This window comes from Gekko japonicus, unplaced genomic scaffold, assembly GCF_001447785.1.
Source record: "Gekko japonicus isolate JY-2015 unplaced genomic scaffold, Gekko_japonicus_V1.1 scaffold87, whole genome shotgun sequence".
NCBI classification, from domain to species: Eukaryota; Metazoa; Chordata; class Lepidosauria; order Squamata; family Gekkonidae; genus Gekko; species Gekko japonicus.
Genome location: NW_015164184.1, coordinates 1990074 through 2012441, shown reverse-complemented (window position 1 = coordinate 2012441; position 22368 = coordinate 1990074). Strand labels below are relative to the sequence as shown.

Genomic DNA, 22368 nt, shown 5'->3' with positions numbered 1-22368 from the left:
CCCCTTTCAGCCTGTGGCCCCCAAATCACCACTGATACTGTGATTTAGCTGGACTTGCATGCAGCTAGATCATCTCGAGGAGACATGGTCACAAGCAGCTGCCTTCTACTGAATTAGACCCTGGGTCCATCAAGGTCAGTATTGCCTACTCAGACTGGCAGCAGCTTTCCAGGGTCTCAGGCAGAGGTCTTTCCCATCACCAACAGCCTGGTGCTTTCAACTGGAGATACCAGGAAATGAACCTGGGACCTTCTGCAGGCCAAGCAGAGGCTCTACCACTGAGCCACAGCCCCTCCCTAGCACAGGACACAAACAAAACTGTTTCAGTTTGGTGTGGTGGTTAGGAGCACAGACTCTAATCTAGGAGAACCGGGTTTGATTCTCCACTCCTCCACATGCAACTGCTGGTGTGACCTTGGGACCAGTGTTCCTTCTAAGCTGAGCTAGTGTGAGCTAGCTTACAGTTTTTTAGCTTCCAGCTCATGGATTTTTGTCTTAGCTCAGGAAGTCAGGATGGCTCCAGACCAAACCAATTTATGCAGTAGCCAAATTGCTTGCGCACATGGCTCACGGCAAAGCATGGTAGGGGTCGCAGTTTCCTGTGGATCGAGCGCTCACAGAGCATTCTGGGATATGTAGGCTCTTTTTTTTGGTTCCGAAAGCGGTTGCTGATTTTATTCTTAGTGTTATTGATTAATCTAGGCGCGTGTATAATTAACTAATAAATTACATTTATATAAATTATATTTATATAAGGCAATGCCGCTCGGACATCACACGCGAGAGGTGGAATTTGCCCCTACGAGTCCAAAGGGAGGCAAAAGAACGTTTCGCAGCACCACCACCCCGTGCACGGGCGTCGCAGCTGCCGTCGAGAACAGTGCCGGTGGCCATAACTTTTTTAAGAGCCCCTCTAGGAGTCCAAGGCCACCACCCCCGGGCTCAGGGAGGCAAAAGAACGTTTCGCAGCACCACCACCCCGTGCACAGGCATCGCAGCTGCCGCCGAGAACAGTGCCTGCGGCCATAACTTTTTAAAGAGCCCCTCTAGGAGTCCAAGGCCACCACCCCGGGGCTCAGGGAGGCAAAAGAACGTTTCGCAGCACCACCACCCCGTGCACAGGCATCGCAGCTGCCGCCGAGAACAGTGCCTGCGGCCATAACTTTTTAAAGAGCCCCTCTAGGAGTCCAAGGCCACCACCCCGGGGCTCAGGGAGGCAAAAGAACAATTCGCCCCACCACAGGCGGCCATAACTTTTTAAGGAGACCATCCCAAGAGCTGGGGGAGCCAGAATGACCTCTTGTGTGAGGTGGAATTTCACAGAGAGGTGGAATTTGCCCCTACGAAAGGCTCAGGGAGGCAAAAGAACGTTTCCGAGAGCTGGGGGAGCCAGAATGACCTCTCGGGTGAGATGGAATTTCACAAGCAAGAGGTGGAATTTGTCCTTAAGAGTCTAAGGCTACCCCGGGGCTCAGGGAGGCGGAAGGTTTTGCCTTGTGTCCCAACTGAAGGCTGGTGGGAGCAGGGGGCGAGGCTGCCCGCCGCCCCCTGGGCTCCTGACTAGCGGAGCGCTCTGGTAGGAACCGAGGCCTGTAAGATCTCACATCTGAGTTCCTCAAGAACTCTCGGTGGTGTGCCATCAGGATCTGGAGACTTATCAGTTTTCAATTTCCCCAGACAGCGGCGTCTGAGAACTACGTTTCAAAAACTGCTGGGAGGCTGTTGGCTGTTGTCCATGAAAGCCGATGCCACAGTAATGCTATTGCTATCAGTGTTTTCCACATTTCACCACACTCCCTTTCGCTTATCCACTTTCTTGTTGCTGCTGCAATCGCAACCTCTGGGAACTCCCTAGCTCTTTCAAACGGCGGGGATCCCCCAACGTCACGCAGCCCGAAGGCCTCCTCCTGGCCGCGCAAGCGCGGTGGGGTCCTTCGGCGTCCGGTGGGTGCGGTCTAGACGGGGAGTGGCCCTTTTAGAGCGCCGTAGCGCTTCGCGGAGCGGTTGGGAGCTCTTGGGTGTCGTTGGCGGAAGCGGCGGTCCAAGATGGCGCTGGCCGAAGCTGGTGCTCGGTTCCCTGAGGGGGCGCCGGCCGCTGAGAGGCTAGACCCGCTTTCTCGCTTCACTTGCCCGGTCTGCTTGGAGGTGTACGAGAACCCCGTGCGGGCGCCTTGCGGCCATGTGTGAGTGGCTGAAGGGGGCTGGGGCGGCGGCGGCGGTGTTTTGTGCGTAGGAGAGGGGGAAGGGGCGAGGCAGGCCGGGCAGGCCTGAAGAGACCAGGGTGGTTAGGGGTGTTTGTTGAGGTAGTAGAGCTCGAGAATAGCAAGCAGAGGTTGGCTCGGTCCAGACAGGGCTGTGGGGAGGAGGACTCCTGATTCCCGCTCATTCTTCTCCCCCCACCCAATGTATGTAAACCTCCCCCGCCCGAGCTGTTTTTCGTTCTAAGCCGTGCGCGTGTGGCCTCACGTTTTCTGCTGCTGCCTGTTCCCTAAGCAGGTGTGCACACTGGCTTGCGTGCATAGCCTTAATCTCCAAAGCGGGCTTGCTTTGCCGCTAGCGCGAGCACTTGTGTTGTTTAGGGCGGTGGACTTCGGCACGTGGGTTGGGATGGGATGCTCGGGTGGGTCGTGGAGCCCTGAACAGAGCTGCTGTTCCCTATATCCAAAAGTGTCTTGGTTAATGTTTGGCGCGATGCCGTAATAAACATGCTACTGCCACTTGCCGCTTCTCGGTCGTGCTTGATAGCGAGCAAGTGTGTCATCCCTCCTGCCTCTCTTTGCATACATACTGTGGGCCTGATGCTGAAGCCTGCCCTGGGCCAGGCCTGTTTTTCCTTCTTAGAAAGGTCCCAAGGAGCTGCTCTTAGTCCCCCTCGGGAAACTACTCATAGGTTTTCCCCCTGGGAAAATTCCCCACTCAGTGTCGACTGCTTTCAGTTTCGCTTTTGTTTCTTTTCTGCTGTACTCATGTCCTGAGAAACAGAAAGTAGCCAGGAAGCCAATTTCTCATTGCAGTCTGGATATTCCTGCCTACTTGTAAACAATTGAAAGTATATACAACTTTGCTGAAACCGTAGCAGCTAGGTAGCTGTTAAGCATAGCAGGTTCTTTTTCTAATGGAAAAAGCCTTTCTTTGTAGTCAGCTGAAAGGAAAAAGATCACTTTTCTGTCTTAATGATTGAGCTGAATAGGGCTTATGGGAAAGTGGATGTCCTAAAATTCCTTGTGCAAACCTGTTAAAGGCGGAGGCAGTTGGTCATCCAGTTTCTCTACTAAGAGTTATGCAATAAGACTTTCAGCAGGCACTAAGCTGACAGCCTGTGTAGGAATATATGGCTGATGGGATGTGGTTGGAGGCATGCAGAATTCGAAGTTGGCTAATGGGCTGATCCGTGTAGGGTTATGGTTTTAATGCTTCCCCCATGTAAAAGCTCCCTGCCAAAAGATTGCATTGGGGGAGAGGTTCTAGTCTAGCCCTCTGCCAGGTCAATTAGTTTTCCAGTTATAAGAATATGTTAATGCTGAGATTTTGGGAATCCCTCCTCTGTGGTCCAAAGACTATTTTAATGCCTTGTCTCCCTGCCACCTCAGTGTGTTGTGTGTGTATGCACATAGGCAGAGGAAGGCTGTTTGTGTACAGGCACACTACCAATGTAAGTTCTTGCATAGGACTGATAGCAGCTTTATGTTGCCTTTGGGGCACCAGTGTAAGTGTTCACATGAGTACTCCTTGGGCTTCTTGAGATGCAGAGCAGTACTCTTTTCTAAGTCCAGGCCTTGCCATGCTCTCACTGATGTTTCTACTGTGGTATCTTTTAACAGCCACAAGAGCAGCTTGGGATGCATTCTAGAAGAATAGAAACATTCAGAGGAATATGACCCAGGAATTTCAACAGAATATCTGTGTGCCTAACTTTCTGTAGAAGACAGGCAAACCTAGCCTGTGTGCTGCTGAGTGATAAGAGTTTTACATGGCAGCTCCTTTGCTCCATCGCAAAGGCAGAAGTGTAGTTGAGCATGATCTGGGGGAAGGGTGCGCTCCTGTAGAACAGCAGTTGTTTGAAATTAGAATGGTAGTTCATACAGTGAACATTTGAACTGTGATCTCTTCCTCTGGGTACCCTTGTGCCTCGGTAGGGTTCTTTTTACAAAGCATCTTTTAGGATCTTATGCAGGTACTATTTTCTTCTCTTATGATCACATTCATAAGCATGTACTCTGAAAGCAAAATCACTGATGTTTCCTGTGGACATTTCTAAATCAGTCTTATAATATCCCTTTGCTTTCATGTGGAAAAAATAGATCTATAAATAACAAATGCAGTGTGTGTGGCCAGGTACAACCATCATTTTTCTCCTCCCCCCACACACTTTGCATGTGGGTACACCAGTACCTTAACAGGTAGATAGTGGATTTTTTGCTACTTGAGCCATAAAAGTTGCCTACTCCTGCTGTAGCCTGTGCTCAAGAACTGTAATACACTTAGTATTCTTGGGTGTATCAAATTCCAGAGTTGTTCAGTAGCTACATGAATAAGAGATTCTGGGAAACATGGATGATGGAGTAGAACAGAAACTGAAAGTACTTTTGCAGATGTTGCATATCTTCCTTAGTGCTTGGCTCTGCTTTCTCCCTTAGCCAGCATTTCCCTATTTTACATCATATTTTAAAAATGATTCCTCTTTGTGGTGGAGCCTTACAACAAAATCAAAGACACAAAATGGCTCAGCAGCACTTATGTACACAGAACAGATATGAATCTGTGGGAATTTGGTTATTATACATGAAGTATATTAATCCTTCTGGGTACTAGCACAGATGTTGTTGTTGTCTTAATTTTCTCCCATTCTAAAGGAGTAAATAATGAACTTGTTGTGTGTACCAGATGAAAAATATGCCACTTCCCGTATTAGGATTGTTCCCAACAGCCAAATATATAAGTAGTTTAATATCTTTTATTTGCCTTGTTGTTGTATGCTTAACCCTCTTTTTTAGACCCTAGGGATTTGAAGTGCCTTTTAACCCTACTGATTGTAGATACTCCTAGTGAAATTAATCTCAGGGAAGTTCATTTGTATATAAGGGGCAGCGGTGATATAACATTCTCCTGTGCAGCAGTCATTGCCACCTCACCTATAGTGGTTGGTCAGTGGGCAACGTTGTGAGTGGTAGTGGTAATAGTGACATAAAATAGCATTTCATAAGGTGTGTGGCTTCTTTAAGAAACACTTGAAAGAGCTATGTAGCTACAAACAACTTGCTAAAAGCTGAATTTAAAGTGACACAGATTAAAAATAGTTTGACTCAGTGGTAATGGGAGGTGGGGGGAATGTTTGCATTCTGGCTGCGTTCTCTGTATTGGGAATGTTCTCATGGTGTCTTTCTTCCACGCTAGCTTCTGTATGCCGTGCATTCAGGAATGTCTTAAGCCGAAAAAGCCAGTTTGTGGAGTTTGCCGCAGTACCCTGTCTAACGGCAGCAGAGCTTTGGACTTGGAAAAGCAAATTGAAATGACAGAGACCACTTGCAATGGCTGCAGTAAAAAAGTATGGAATATTGGAATACCTTACCTACATAGAGCAATTAGTCTTGATAGAAGCTTTTTCTGCTTTCTGACTTGATAATTGTCATAACTCTTGTAAAAGCTACCAATGTTTGTAGTAACTTGATGAGGTCTCCTTTTCTCATAGTGTTTGGGGCAGAATTTACAGATAGGCAAAGAGCTTGTCAATTATAAGTGGGGAAAGAGAAGGTTTAATTGAGACTTGTCTCAACTGTAGCATGGCAGGTGAAACGTGTAAATATTTCCAGCAATGAGATCTGTCAGCTTCAAAAACAGTTTGGAGTTCGCATATTTTGCCACAGGTGGGGATCCCTGTCTCCCAGTTCGGCATGGCAGGTGAAACGTGTAAATATTTCCTGCAATGAGATCTGTCAGCTTCAGAAACAGTTTGGAGTTAACAGATTTTGCCACAGGTAGGGATCCCTGTCTCCCAGTTCATAACATTTCAGTAGAGACACAATACAAATCCTTCTGCAGGTTTTCCCTGTGGTGTTGATACTGACATGATGAATATGTTACAAACTTGATAACAGCCTGTTGTAGCTTAAGAGGTGCATGTAGATAGCGTTTCCTTAATTAGGCAGCATGTTGGTTTGTTAGTACAATTAGCACCTCATTTTTACAGTTCTTTGGGTGTCATAAGTTAAAACCAGTTTAGTGTAGTCGTTAAGAGTGGCGGACTCTAATCTGGAGAACTAGGTTTGATTCCCCACTCCTCCATGTGCAGCCAGCTGGGTGACCTTAGGTCAATCACAGTTTTCTCAAAACTCTCTCAGCCCCACGTACCTCACACAAGTGTGTCTTGTGAGGAGAGGAAGGGAAGGCAATTGCAAGCTGCTCTGAAACTCCTTTTGATAGTGAAAAGCAGGGTATAAAAACTAACTCTTCTTCTAAAGTTGATGCAAGAGTAGATCAGCTTTTATTCTAAAGATGGAGTGTAATGACTAGCTTTGAAGCATGGTGAAATGGATAGAGAGCTAGGGAAACTAGATCAGATATAGGAAGGATCAGAGGCTTGTGTTTTGCTGCATGTGGATTCTAAGGTTAATTGGTTATATCAAAACTCTCTTCTACAAAGAAAATCTAGAAGTGAAGTAAAACACGAGTGATAATTGTTGAAGCTTTCTACATGGTTAGCTTTGCCTTCATCCTATAAACTGAATGTGCCCATTATCGTCATACTGTTGAACATAAGAACATAAGAGATGCCAATGTTGGATGAGGCCAAAGGCCCATCCAGTCCAACACTCTGTGTCACACAGTGGCCAGAAATACCAGTGCCATCAGGAGGTCCACCAGTGGGGCCAGGACATTAGAAGCCATCCCCCTGTTTCCCCCTCCCCCCCATTTGAGTTGGGTTCTTTTTTAATGTGACACAGTAGGCTTGTGTCAGCATTTTCATGATATATTAAGTAAAGGTTTCCCTTGCTCAAAAGCCAGTCGAATCGGACTCTAGGGTTGCAGTGCTCATCTCCGTTTCAAAGCCGAAGAGCCAGCGCTGTCCAAAGACAATTCCGTGGTCATGTGGCTGGCATGACTAAATGCCGAGGCGCACGGAACGCTGTTACCTTCCCACTGAAGTGGTACCTATTCATCTACTTGCAGTTTCTTGCTTTCAAACTGCTAGGTTGGCAGGAGCTGGGGCCAGAGGCAGAATCTCACTCTGTCACACGGCACTTGGGTCTCAAACTGCTGAACTACCGACCTTCCACAGCCTGCAGTTCAGCATCTTAACCACTTGAGCCACCGCAGCCCTTTCGTGATATATTAGCATGATGTATAAAATGTGATTGGTGTGGCCGTCTGTTTTTTCTAGCCAAAAATTTTGTCACTGGCACTTTAAGAAACACTTCTCATAATTTGGCCCCTGTAAACCTGAGTTCAAATCCTACTTTGGTTGTGGACTCCTTAGGTGGGTTGATTGAAGCCCAGCTTTCCCATTCATAAAATAAATTTGGCCTTTTATAGCCTTGTATTCATGACCTGCACAAATGAGATGAGAGGGCATATAAAATGCTGTGTACATCTGTAAGATGCAGCTCTAATTAGATGTCAGAAGCATTATGATAAAATGTCATAAATCAAAAGTTTTGAGTCCAATGTCTATTATATATTGGGCATACTATATAGTGAAGTCTGTGGTAGTTAAACTCCCATCACGTCTTGTCACCTGAGCCCTAAGGTTTGGTTTTTAATAATTAACTACAAGGTATCTGACACAGAGGCATAAGTTGTTGTTCAAAGTACAATTCTGATGCTTCCATGGAAATCCTGGCATTGTTAACATTACTGTCACAGTAGAAGAAAATGTAAGAAGGAATCTACTTTTATTTGGCTATTGCTCCAAAAGAAAGAAGAAAGCTAGAAGACCTAACCTGGGTGCATGAGAGAAACAGTGGCCTATCCAGGAAATGAAAGAAGAATTTAACAGTGGTCTGGTAAGCAAGGTGTCATCTGTCTGAAGCACTGTAAGGGATCTGCACCCACTGTGACCTGGAGCCTGCTGTGTTTCAGTGTTTTCTGGAGCAGCAAATGGATTAATTTGTAGACTTCTGAGAATGCTTCTTTTATATTCAGTCTGAAGCCTCTGCTATGACTCCATTGAAGAGAACCTTGTTTGATTCTTCCTGTACAGATGTATCTCTCAAAGCTGCGTAGTCATGTCGCTTCTTGCTTGAAATACCAGAACTACATAATGGAAGGTGTTAGAGCTGTGACTAAAGATCCACCACAGGATACAAGGTAACAAACACCTTTATGGAGAGTTGCAGTTTGCTTGCTGCTGTTTAAAATTGGGTTCAAAATTGAGGACTAATACATCTTGGCCAAATGGTACTGAGCTCAGTGTCATTAACGAATGTTTCGGTAGGCGATGGAGAGGGGAAGGGGCTTTAGAAACTCCTCACTTTGTAGTAAAATGTGGGCAGTTCTTTGTAAGTGTTTCTACTTGGGCTCTTTCGCTGGAAACTCTTGACTTGTTAGACTTGCAACTCTTGTGACCCAGGTCAGGATCACTGTTGATTGTTAGCTACACAATGGTTTGCTGCGTTGGTTTCACTCTAGGGACATGACTGGGTGGGGGGGACAACTGATTTTGTATGAAGCGGCTGTGGATGAAATTGACACCCTTTCAAAGGAGACTAGGGCCCCGGTCACATGGGCAGGAAAATGCGGGGGTGTGTGTGTGTGGCTGTTTGCCCCGGAGCAAAATAACGCGCGGTTGTGCGATCAGACATCCCGTAGAGGTCCCCTCAAGGTCCCATGGTTAGGGGGGAGGTGCCGATCACAGCTCAATCCTGCGGCGCGGCAAAGAAGCGGCCTCTCTAGCAAAAGGCTCCGCGGGTTTAACCCCTTCCAGGGCTGCAGAGGAATGCAAACTGTGTCCTCCGTCCAGTCCCCTCCAGGAGGAGCTTCAGCCGGGCCCCCCTCCCGCCACGCCCTCCCTGCACCTCCCCCTCTGCCACCCGGTGCAGAGAGTTTCTCTCGAGCAGGCCGAGCCAGGAGTGGGGGGGGTACGGAAAAGAGGAGGGGGCTGTGTTGTTTGTTTTTAAACGAATCGGTTTCCGGAAACTAGTATCTCGGAGGTACTAGTTTTTTACCCCGCATCTTCGGCAGGAAGCCTCGGGTTCACCACGGGAGCTCTACGCTTCCCAGATGTGGCGCTGTGATCGCGCCCAGAAAATCCGCCTATCTTCCATCTCTGTAGCCTGGCTAATGCTCCGTGTGGCCGCAGCCTAGGTTTAGCTTTAAGATATTTGTGAACTGGGAGTCATGTTAGAAGCGGGACACAAGAGGCTGTTTCAGGCTTCTATAGTTGCAGCCCAAAATGCTTAATACGATGTGTGTGAGTGAAAGGTATTGCTTTAGGTGGGGATCAAAATGGATTGGAGTGGTTAGGAGTCATGATATATCTTAAGACTTCTGAAAGTGGGATGCTGGTAAAGTAAAAGGCAGGTATCTGCAAGTATTGGCTTGGATTAGCGTTTGCCAGCAGTCCCCTTCTTCACTGCAAGGGCCTTTAGCATGTACACAAGATTTTAAGGAAAGCTGATTTTTGCCATTTCCAAAAGGCCAAGGCTGCCTTCTCTAGACAGACTCATAGGACCTCTTGTTCCTTCTATCTCCAGATGGCATGGTTATGGCAGTGCCCTTGGTGTGGGACATGGGAAATTACTTGGGTCCCTTGCAATGCTTCCTCTAAGCTGTGTAGTCTTGTGAGCAAAAGTCCTACTTTGTGAGCTGCTGGCATTAAAGTTGTGAGCGAGTGGCTTGGTTACTGCATAGATTAGTTTGCTCTGGAGCCCTCCTTCCTGAGCGAAGACAAAAATGTGTGAGCCGGAGGCTAAAAAACTGTGAACTAGCTCATAGTAACTCAGCTTAGAGGGAACAGTGGTCCCTTGTGAGAAGCAGCTGCTCACCATTACCTAGTTCGCTTTGCCCACAGAGGACTTTGCCTTGAAAGCCTTACCTGTATTGTGAAAAAAATGCTGTTCTTTGTCAGGCAAAAAAAAGAGAGAGCTTTTGCTCTTCATGTTGTAAAAACTGCAAAAAAATTTGAAAGTTTGCTTTTAAATCTATATGCTGCTTCTGAATGTTTCTCTTCATGCCTGGTTGAGTGCAGCCATGGGTGAGGATATGTCACTGCTGCAGTTCTTTTGGTATTGCTGCTTGGATGTAAGTTGCTTGTCTAGGGGCAATCCTGTTGCAAAACTTGGAGCCTTCCTTTTATTTGCATAACCTTTCAAGTAAGTGAAATCCCTCATTCTCTCTTTCTCCAGGAGTGTTCCGAATAGGTTTACGTTTCCATGCCCTTACTGCAGTGAGAGAAACCTGGACCAGGAAGGACTGGTAGAACACTGCCGAAAGTATCACAGCCTGGACACAATGCGAGTGGTAATACTGATTTACTTGCTGCAGCTTGGCCTAATCTGTGGCTTCAGTACAGGCTGCTCTGTCTTCTAATAACAGCACTTTTTAAAATTAAAGACGTGGTTTCAGTTATACTTATGGTTTCAGTTAACAAGTAGAGCTGTTTCGATGATGGAATATAGTCTCTTTGAGATGAATGATAAAGATGAGCATCAGTGCAAAGTATTGTGAATCCAGTATGTGATCCTTGGCCCGAGAGACATCCAGCTGTCCTTGACCAGAGCCCCAGGCTGTTTTTGGCCCTGGCTCCAACCTGGTGGAACGTTTTGTTGGCGACTAACCGATTGGTTTGTAATTTCGGATTCTCAAGACTTCTGCATAATGTTTTGCAGTTATTGTATGTTTTCATATGTTATACTTTATCTTAATAAACATTTCAAAATTTAAAAAAAAAATGAGTAACATCTGTGCCCTGCGGGAACTAATGCAATTCTGCAGGGCCTGCAAGGCAGAGATGTTCCAGTAGGCATTTGGTTGAGGACAGTGACAGTTTCCACATGCTCTGGCACTCCTGTTCCCTGCCCGCCCCCCGCAGGGCGGCTCATTGATGTAGTTTTTGTGCCATAATAAACAGGATTATTGTTGTATTTTATTGTATTAACTGTATATTTTAATCTATGAATGTGTTTTTGGTGTTGTGCTCTGCCCTAAGCCCTGCTCTGCAGGGGAGGGTGGTCTAGAAATTTAATTTAATAATAAATATCTTGGGAGCAGTGTTCCTTCTAAGCCGAGTTAGTGTAAGCTAACTCACAGGTTTTTTTAGCCTCCAGCTCACAGATTTTTGTCTTAGCTCAGAAAGAATGGCTCCAGAGCAAACTAATTTATGCAGTAGCCAAATCGTTCGCTCATAACTTTAATGCCTGTAGCTCACAAAGCAGAAGTTTTGCTCACAAGATTCCACAGCTTAGAGGGAGCACTGCTTGGGAGGTAGGCCACGTTGAGCAGAAAGATGGACTGGAGTGGTGGTCTGAACCCAGGTGTCTTGGGTGGTTTGCATCATGTTGGCATTCAGTATAGCTACAGCACATTTCATGAAATTAGTATTTTTCTCACTTTTTGCTAGTAGATCTGATACTCTTGCCTGCCTGCTTAAAATTGTATCCAGAAAGGGCAGTTCAGAGTACTTAATTTCAAAAGCATAGGTTCTTAACTGGATGAGCCAAATATTCCAGTGGATGAGAGGAGAATAACATAAGGTGCTTTGTGTCCCTGTTGGGGAGAAAGGTGGGTTATAAATTCATCACTGTCCCATTATCCTTGTAATACTACTCTTCTTAATTTTGGGTAAATTGGTCTGGATCCAAAGAGTTCCCTTTGTGAAGAGAGGCTCCCTCTGATGGAAGAGAGCCTTAGGATGCAACCCATTGTAGTAAATCAGGAATGCTTTCAAGTAAACACAAGAGTGTGCATCAGATACTTTGACTGGTATCCAAAGAACCATGAATGTAGTTGATTTGTACATTAGGATTATCCTTCTCTTTTTGGCCCCACTCCTCCGCAGTCCTTTGTCTGCTGAAAAATGGAGGAAGGGAACCTTCCTGCAGTGTCATGTAATGCAACCAGGGTGCTGCAGTTAGATGTAGAGTGTTTGGGTCCAAGCCACTAAAAATTATTTCAGTAAGCAGACAGGATTCAGAATGCATGCCAGTCTAATAAAAAAAAAATCAGGAAGGGTTGTTGAGTAGATAAACGTTCAACTTTTCCAGGTCTGTCCAATTTGTGCATCAATGCCATGGGGTGACCCAAGCTATAGAAGTGCTAACTTCATGGAGCATCTTCAGCGACGGCATCGGTTTTCTTATGATACTTTTGTTGTAAGTAACCTACATAAAATGTGCCCTGCAGATTTAAGTGGCAAAATGGCAGAACTCAAGCATTTGCTTTGAGAACCTTGGCTTTTAGCATCTGCTGTTTAAAAACATGGTCTTTCAATTGTCAGTATTCCAGTGAGAGCCCATACAGTAACACTGCCATGCCACTGAGCATACCCAGAGTCTGTGCCTCTCTGTAAAGAAGGTTCCCCAACATGGTGCCTGCCAGTACTTCCCTTAGTGCCCATGAAACATATCAGAAAGTGGGTGGGGCTGTTGTAAGGCAGGGCTTGTTATTGGCTACCCTCATTCAGATGAAAGGGTTTCCCACAGCAGGGCTGGGGGGGACTGGTCAGTACCCAGGCTTTCCTTAGTGTGTAATTCTATTCCCACTTTTCTTTTTCCCAGGAGATGGGGTGGTATTCTTTTGGCTCTTCCTCCAGTGGCGGCCAGAATTCTAAAGGTGCCTGGAGGCTTAAAGCTGTTGACCCTGTGCTGCATAAAAACAATTTGGGGACCAGACCAAGTTGCCTTTGCTCATGCTTTTTCTCCCCTGTCTTCTGTTCTAGGACTATGATGCTGATGAAGATGATATGATTGCTCAAGTTATGATGCGTTCCTTGAGGGATCAATGAACAAAACAAGACATAAACTCTTTAATATTTGGCTTCCATTAGGGGAAAATGTATCCCAGACACTTCTTACCCCAACATTCTCTGGCATCCATAAAGAGAAGAGTCCAACTTCATTATGTTTTGCTTCGCTGCTTATTTCTCTCTAGTGACCTTGCTCATACACTGCAGGGAGCATTTTGTTCATTCTTTCTTACTTGAGGATACTTTCAGTTTGTGTCGCTTTCTTCCATTTCAGCCTCTTCCCGAGTTCTCCAAACTAAACCTCCTGAAGCATTGCAATAATTTTAGCCTGCAAGCAGCCTTTTAAAAACTGTATAGTTCTCTTTTGAATATGGATCAAGTGTTAGAAGCTAGATATTTTGCCGGGCATTTGACAGTTCTGGTTATTGGCCTCAGGTGTCAAACAGGTTTGCGTTCTTTGTCTAGGAGAATGGTGAGCTTGACTGCCTGCTGAGAGATACAGACACTGTAATCAGCCCGTAAGTCTCTAAGCACAGTGTCGTATTTCCATAGCAGGCTCATATTTTGATTTAATAACTTGACGGGACCTTCCATGGGCTTGGAGGGAATCAGTTTAGGGCAGTCCTGTTTGTCACTACTTGTCCACCACTAATGCCAAGTGTGACTTGGGTGGGGTTTTTTTGCAAGACAGATGAATTCAAACAGGTTAATGTCATGTTTGGTTTCCTAAGCTCAAAAATGCCCTTGTATATTTCTACCTCTATCTAGAATTGAACACAATTTGACAATGGCAAGTAAGTTAACTTCTGATATCCTTAGACATAGCAAATTCTGGACTTCTGAGTTCCAAGAAAAGCATCATTCAATTTATGCTTCTGTATGTAATAGAAAGATGTCATATGTGAAAAGTTCCCTGCGAAGAATTCAGTGTCCATGTGTTGAAATTGGTGTCTGTGCCCACATTTTGATTTGTTTTTTTCTGCTGTAGTTGAGAAGGCTAGCAGTCCAGTGAATCAGGGGTCTGATTATCAGTCAGTTTTGATACCTAAAGACAACTACTGGCTTAAATACTGGGGGGGGGCATGTCTGAATGCACTGCCGTATAGTAGTCTGAACTACTGCTTTGTCCTGAATAACCGGAATTTTTAATGGATGTGTAAATCTTGACTTATGGTGGAACATTCAGAAGTTATGTTCACTGTGCAAAAATAGATGACCTGGTATCAGACAGTATGAGAACTGGGCTAAAGATTGCTTAAGCAGTTGTGTTGGAGGCATCTGAAGCAGTTCATTGTGTGTATTAACTGCCTTCTGATTACTGTTGTGACAAACTGCCCCCAGAGTGTGTGCTTGCAGAGCTGGCACAAATCGGAACGCACAATTCAGCCTGACAGTCCTGTTTTGAAATTGAGACTGAAGACTATGCAAGCTGTTGGACAATGTAGCATTTTGTGGACTTTCAGCTGTCTCATCTTTGGTTCATATGGCTTGAGTATCTTGACCACTGGAATGACCTGCACTAGCAATCAACATGCTACTTTTCAGGAAGTGCTCCATTTGTAGATTGACTGAACTGATTTTAAAACTGTATCCAAAATCCTGTGTTTTTTAACCATCTTTTCTTGCACTGAACCATTCCAGTAGTGGTAATTTTTGGTGAGATTGGTCAACATACAAAGTGTGCCCATTGTTGGTCAACATACAAAGTGTGCCTATTGTGTCATGGGACATTTCAGTTCCCCCCCCCTCCTTCCTGCCATAGTCTTCCTGTGCCCCCCAGAAGTGTCTCATGGATGTCAGGAGGGGGGAATCAGTGGCATTCAGTATCATTGGGGAAGGTAGAAACGGCAGCTGGGGATGGTAATCTGTACGTATGCAGAAGAATTTCCGCATGTGCGTTGCGTGGATCCCGGCAACTCTTCTTGCTGTTTCAGCAAATGACAATGTCCTGCAGAACTTATAGAAACTGGGTCTCCTAATACACAAGCATATCTGACTACTTTGTTCTCATATTCTAAGTGCACTTCTAGCAATTTTAATAATTTTAGAACTTCGAAAGTATCTTGTTCTGGCTTTGGAAAGAAATAAATGTAGTAATTAAAGTCTGATGTTTGTTGAAACTCTTGTTCCAAAGTTTTCATTTCAGGAGGAGGAACGAATGAAGCCCAGTCTGTGGGGAATATTATTTCTGTGGACTTTGATGGATGAGGGCTGGGGCTAGTGCAGAGCAAAAACAAGGGCCATGAATTCCACGCAGTCTTGTATTGAGCTGATTTCAGTGTTTTAAGCCCTATTTTTAAAAAGCCTAGTGTGCCTAATAGATTATCTGAAATAATAATGCTGTTTCACCAGTAACAGACATGGTCTGCAATAGGATATGGAAGATGGGGACTAAATACAGAGAAGATGCAGAAGGTATACTGACCCTTGTTCATTGGAAGACCCTTCCAAGTGTGCCTGGGGTTCAGTGCTTCTCCTTTTTGGTGGCTCTGGGTCCGAAGGGGCCCACCACAAGTATAAAATCTTCTTGCCACATGCAAATTGCCTCTCCTTGTGTGGAAAAATATGAACTGGTCAACCTTTGTAAACAAACAAGGGATTCTATTATGTGCAGGTGCTGAGTATCTCATGAGCACTGGCAGAGTGAGCCTGCAAGTCTCTTCCTGCTTTGCCAGGCAACTTGCCATTGCCTGCCTCCGCATCATGACCTGGTATTCCTTGGTGGTCTCCCTTCCAAATACCATCCAGGGCCGACTGCTTAGCTTCTGAGATCTGACGAGATCAGTCTAGCCTGGAGTTATCGAGGGCAGGGCACTAGGAACCCTTCAATAATGGATTTTCGGGATCCCAGTCATGGCGAGGGTGAACGAGAGGGATGTGGCTTTTAAATACCTGTGTACATTTGGCTAGAAGCCCCGGTTTGCACCCAGTTTGGGGCCTCGTGATATATGCACAGCAATGTTTATGGAAATGAGCCCTCCTCCACTCTGCAAACAGTTGCTGCAGGAAGTGTGAAGCTGATGGTCGAATCATACCAAAATGTCAGCAATTGGACAGTAGAGGGCGCTCTTCCACTTCAATCTGCCTGCATGCCGCCGAAGAAATCTGGCAAATCTCTTGAATGAAATTTTGTCAGTCTTAAAAGGTGCCCCCGGCCTCAAACTTTGTTCTGTGCCTTCAGTAAGGGATGCTCCAGTTCTCACACTGTCCCCAAAGCCTACACAGACTTTACTGTTAGGCAAGATGACCAGAGCCTAAGCAGTAGAATGCGTTTGTGATGAAGACTCCGTTTGCCCAGTTGCTCTTTGTTTCAACAAAGCTTTTTCCACAGAAGAGCAGCTTCGGTGGATTGTTAGTGGGAGGAAGGGTGAACCTGCCTTTCACTGAGTCAGACCCTTCATCCATTAAGGTCAGTATTGTCTACGCAGACTGGCAATGGCTCTCCAGGTCTCAGGGTGAGGTCTTTCACATTACCTACTGCCTGGTCTTTTTTATTGGAGATGCCAGGGGGATTGAACCTGCACGCCAAGCAGGTGCTCTTCCACTGAGCCATGGCCCCGCCGTTTGGTTTTGCTGCTGGTGATTACAGGGTCCCTGAGCAACTTGAAGAAGCTACACTGTGGTTGTGTATCATCCACGTCACAGAGAAACGAGTGGGCCAGCGAGTCAAGAGGATGGCTGCAGACAATGCTCAGTTCTGCAGAGGGGGGTGCTGCCTTAGAGGTCTTCAGCAGTGGGTGGAGATGCGTTTGCTGTGACTTTTTAGAGCTGCCTTTTGAGGGTCTGGTGAAAACGTTTCCGCTATGCGTGTAAGGCCGCCTTGCTTGATGTCAGAGGAACAGTTGACTTGCTATCTGGTCATCCGCAAAGAAGCTAAAGTCCCTACTTGGGGAGCACCTTTGTCAGGTGGCAGACAGATATTTCCCTTCCGCTGTGTCTCATGTTCTTTCCAGAGCCGGAGTGGGCTGTGCAAACATTTACATGTTGCTAGGGGAGATAAAAACACCACTCCCTCTGTTTTAATGCTGCCCTTCTTCCCCAGAGCTCAGGGTGGAGCCCATGGCTCTTCTCTCTAACTTATCTTCACAACAGTCTTGAGGTAGGATAGCTGAGAAACATTTACAGGTCTGAGGTTACCAGAGGGTGTGCATTTTGAGTGTAGCCTGACTTTCTTACTGAGATTCGAGGCGGATTACAGCTAGAAAGATTGCAATAAAAGCAGTAGAGAACACCACTAAAGCAGTGTAACAAACAGGAGGGCAGGAGACGGGCGAGCTACGCAGTGGAGTGTCTTGTGTAAAAAAAGGTAAAGGTTCCCTTGCTTGAAAGCCAGTCGAATCCGACTCTAGGGTTGCAGTGCCCATCTCCGTTTCAAAGCTGAAGAGCCAGCGCTATCCGAAGACGTTTCCGTGGTCATGTGGCCGGCATGACTAAACACCAAGGTGCACGGAACGCTGTTACCTTCCCACTGAACTATTTACTTGCAATTTCTTGCTTTCGAACTGCTAAGTTGGCAGGAGCTGGAACTAGAGACGGGAGCTCCGTCATGCGGCACCCGGGTCTTGAACTGCTGAACTACCGACCTTCCACAGCCTGCAGTCCAGCGTCTTAACCACTTGAGCCACTGCAGCTTGTGTACAATGATGCAATAAAACTGGGTTACAAGAGTAGATGATAATGCAATAAACACAACATGATACACAATGAATACTACTGCATGTTCTGATGATGTTAAGGGCAGGACCCCCAGGTCTTACTCACAACACTCTCAACAGTTGCACTGCCTCAGAGAGCAATGTATGTGTTCCCTCTCGACTTCAGAACTGAACTAGGTTTAGAACTTTCATGTGCATGAACAGAGCAGGCTAAAAATGAGACCCCTACATGAACGGTTCTTGGGTGTGTGTGTGATGCAATGAAATAAATGCTGAGACTAGTGGGGTGGGCATAAGAATAGTTGCCCCAGTGGCTGTGGTCTGTTGACTGTTCTTGTCGACCCAACTGTCATGGGGAACGGGAGATCATAAGCAAGCCTCCACTGTGATAGCATTACTCTGTTGTAAACCCTGGCATAGTTTTGGGCGGCTTTCTCATACCTGACAGAAGGGGGAGCATGTTTTATAAATATATATATATATATGTTTGCCTGCATTCAGATTGGGAAAAAATTCTGAGCTGGGGGTGGTGGTGTTAGTCCCAAGATGACTGTGGTAGCCCTACGAAGCCAGGATCCTCTTTGCCAAAGTGCCTCCCCACAGCTTTTCATTCCCTTCTGGCCAAATGCAAACTGCCCACATCACCGGCAGACAAGCATATGAGTGTGATGCATGCTAGAAACTTCAAAGAGCCGTGGTCTGTTGGCTCTGTGATTCACTGTCCAATTACAAACTAAACAAAGAGGTAGAGAAGGGGGACTGTAACAGCAGAGCATACCTCTAAACTGATATACTACCACATTCCATCCATTTTCCTTTCTTCTGTTGTATTAGGCCTTTGTTACTGTAAGGCACACTGAGCTGACAAAGGAAAGATGTGCAAGAGACATATATTGTTGATTCTGTAATTCATTTACATGATGTGTTACAGAGAGGCTCACACAATCTGGCCATTTGTAGCCATCTCTTTTGCCAATAAACTAAACTTATGGTGTTGTACTTTAGGATTACCAATCTCAAGGTGAGGCCCGGAATTCTCCCAGAATTACAACTGATCTCCAGTTTACAGTTCACCTGGAGAAAATGGCAGCTTTAGAGGGTATACTCTATGGTATACCATAAAGTCTAAGGGAAATGGAAGTCCTAGAGCAACAGTGCAACAGTGCTGAGCTCTAAGGATTTCCCAAACTGGAGTCAGTAACCAATTCCCCACCTTGCTTCTTACTACAGCCCTCTGCTTAGACTGAGGGAATGGCTTGAGTTTTCCTAGTGAGGAAAACTGAGTGAGGGTTGGATTGCTAGTCATCCAGGTCCTAATCTGATGCTCTAGCACAGGGTTGCCAACCTCTAGTTGGAGCCTGGAGATCTCCAGAAATTACAAATGATCTTAAGACTGCAGAGATCAATTCCCCTAAAGAAGATAGCTGCTTTGGAGGGTGGACCCTGCGGCATTATACCCTGCTGAGGTCCCGCCCCTCCACAGGCACCATTCCCAAATCTCCAGAAATCCCCCAGCACAGAGTTGATAACAACTAAGTGTCACACTGGTTTTTAAACAAAATCAAAGCTGGGAGGAATCCACTTTCAACCCCCGACTACAGCACGGAAGCTAATTTTTTTTTTAACATATGCGACCTTTCTGCTTTTTCTCATTGTCTCACCGCATACTTCTGTCTTCCTCAGAATATATTTGTATTGCAACTATACTAGCTTAATAACCATTGTTTCGTCCTGTGGCATGCTGGGAACTGTAGTCTGGGGATGGGATAGCAAGAATCTTTCATCAAACTCTCATCATTCTCAGTAAACTACAATTCTTGGGGGCCAGGAGCCATGACATAGGTTAGCAAGAACTGGATCAAAATAACGTTGTACTGCAGACAGACTCTTTCTCCTCCTTTTGTGCAAAAAGCAAAGCAATTGTTGGCACAAACGCCCCTGTGGCTCAGGCTACAATCCGCTCGTGGGTTGTTGAGCTCGGGTTGCCAATTTTTGGTAGGAGAAATTCCCAGAGATTTGGGAGTGGAGCCTGGGTATGGTGGGCTTTGGGGAGGAGAGAGACCTCAGCAAGAAGAGCTCGAACTCAGCCGGCTCGGTCACCAGCAGCAGAGAGCCCTGCAAGCGCCCGGCCACCGGTGGGCCCATCACTGTCCGCTTCCTCTCACTGCGCCTCTTCCAGGTGATCTCCAAGCCCCTCCTGGAGGCTGGCAAACATATCGAGGAGGACCAGCCACCAGCTGTGAGGTGACTGTTATCCCCCCCTGTCCCTCCCTTGTAAGAAGAAAAATAAAAACAAAAAAACAGCTGTCCTGGAACCACGAGGAATTCTGGATTTACAGCAGGTGTCGTTTTGGGTTGCCAAATTTTACCAGCAAAATTACCCACTTTAATCTGGAAATCAAGACCTGACGAGAGGACGGTGAGGGGGGTGTTCTGGTGTATGCATGCAATGATGCGGGGGGGGGGAGATCCCCCCAAAGGGCATGATGGTGGAAAATAGTTCTCAATGGAGGGTATTGGTAAGCCTCTGTGAGAGGCCTGTTTCTGCCACCCACCTCGTAACCCTTGGCTCCTAGGTGGCTGACACACATCTCCGTGCCCACCTTTGCTGTTTTCCTGCAGCCACCGTGTAGAAAGTGTTATTTGCCTTGCAGTAAAACCCTCAAGGCAGCCATACAAGTGACTGCGGTATGGAAACAGGGCTGGAGGGGGAGATGATTGAGAACACTTTTCATACTAACAGCAGCAACTGGGAGGGAAACACGCCCCCACGCCCCACTTCTGAGGGCAGGAAATAGTTCTGATTAAAGAAAGGAAACCCACCTCTCTGTTAAACAGCACTGTAGGAAAGTGGTCTGAGTGTTTTGTTGCCTGGTGTCTTTTAAAACAAAACTGTAACCTCAAAACAAAGTGTCCAGAAATTAGGGTTGCCAGCCTCCAGGTGGGACCTGGGGGACCCCCCCCCCCCTGGAATTACAGCTCATCTCCAGACTACAGTTCCCCTGAAGAAAATGGACTCTGTGGCAGTGTAACCCACTGAAGTCCCTGTCCTCTCCAGGCTCCACCCCCAAATCTCCAGGAGTTTCCCGCCTGGCAACCCTACGAAATCCTCCGCCAGTGAGCAGGGAGGACCTGGCAACCTTGGCTCCAGATTGGGGATTGACCCCCCCATCTCACCCCAAAATTGTGGGGGGCAATGATTAATCAGAGGTATATGCCAGGAAACAGAGCTTGGATCCAGTAAATAAAGAAAACATTTCCCATTAAAAAACATCTTTATGCAGAGAATGATGGAGTGGCACCCAATGGATGTTGGAATGGGGGTCACTAGCTATAAAGAGGATGCCTGTTTGTTCCTTTTCTCCAACTTAACAGTGTAGATGCAAGTGCCATACCACGGCTCAGTGGTAAGAGTATCTGCTTGGCATGCTGAAGTCCCCGGGTTCAGTCCCCAGCATCTCCAGTTAAAAGGATCAGGTAGGAGGTGATTCAAAAGACCTCTGCCTGAGACCCTGGAGAGCCACTGCCAGTCTGAGTAGATCATACTGACCTTGAGGGACCAATTGTCTGATTCGGTATAAGGCAGCTTCCTTATTCATGTGTCCAGCATCAGCAAAAAGGAGAAAACATACCCTGAGGCTTAAAAGGAGAAGGAAGAAAAGAGTTCACAAGAAGGTGTCATAGCAGCAGCAGCAACCAAAGGATCAAGTTTCCTCTATAACCAAAGACTTCCCTTATGGAAAAAAAATAACTACCAATGACATCAGTTACCTGCAGATGAAACTGTTATTCCCATAGGCCATGGACGGTTGATGGGCAACTCCTTCCATAGGCATCACTCCCTAAGCCATTGAAATGGCCACACAACAGCAATGATGGGCCCTTGGAACAAACCAGGGTACTAACAGTGCAATCCTAAGCAGAGTTGTACCTTTTAAATCCATGGAAGTCAAGAGGCATAGGTGTAGTGGTTAAGTGCCTGGACTCTAATCTGGGAGAACCGGTTTTGATTCCCCACTCCTCCACTTGCACCTGGCTGGACGACCTTGGGCAAGCTGTAGTTCTGATAAGAGTTGTCCCTGAAAAAGAGCAGTTTCTGTCAGAGCTCTCTTAGCCCCGCTTGCCTCACAGAGTGTCTGTTGTGGGGAGGGGAAGGGAAAGGAGTTTGTAAGCCGCTCTGAGACACCTTTGGGTAGTGAAGGGCTACCAATCTCTTCTTCTTCTTCTTAGCAGAGTTGTACCTTTTAAATCCATGGAAGTCAAGAGGCATAGTATCTGCTTAAGCTGTCTGTTGCTTCCCCCCCCCATCTTCACTTGGGCATCTCTGTTAGAAAACTTAGCCAGTCATGCCAGGTCACCCCTGGCCACCAGCAGGGGATTGGGGGAGGGTAGGGTTGCCAGATCCAGGTTGGGAAACTCCTGGAGATTTGGGGATGGAGCAGCCCCGTATTTATGAGATTTTGGGGGAGGGGGCGGGGTGGGGGCCGCCATCTAATAAAATCAACGTTAATTAAATTAAATGTACATTGATTAGTGGGACTCCTTGGAAGCTGGCCTTCCCCCAAGGAACCACTGCACCCCTGCCAGGTTCCAGGGCAAGTGGAGGGGGGTAATGACCAAGGCACTCATAGTGTTTAGTTTTCTGGCAGGCAAGTCAGAGGTGGTGAGTTGAGGCACTTTGGGGCCAGCCTGGGAGGGAGGGGCCCAGAAGAAATGCTAGGGGGCCAGGCCCCATGGGCCTCCCTTTAGCTACGGGCCTGGGATGGAGCCTGGGGAGGACAGGGACCTCAGCGGGGTACAATGCCATAGAGTCCA

At 46.5% G+C, this 22368-nt stretch overlaps 1 protein-coding gene across 1 annotated transcript; it reads left to right on the top strand.

Moving 5' to 3' along the window:
• Nucleotides 1-1994: 1994 nt before the first annotated feature.
• On the top strand, nt 1995-14965 carry RNF114 (ring finger protein 114). Its single transcript, XM_015408110.1, has 6 exons — nt 1995-2183; nt 5395-5545; nt 8198-8304; nt 10341-10455; nt 12198-12305; nt 12872-14965. Exons 1-6 carry the CDS (start codon nt 2047-2049, stop codon nt 12935-12937), a joined length of 684 nt encoding a protein of 227 aa, XP_015263596.1. The 5' UTR covers nt 1995-2046; the 3' UTR covers nt 12938-14965.
• Nucleotides 14966-22368: the final 7403 nt, after the last annotated feature.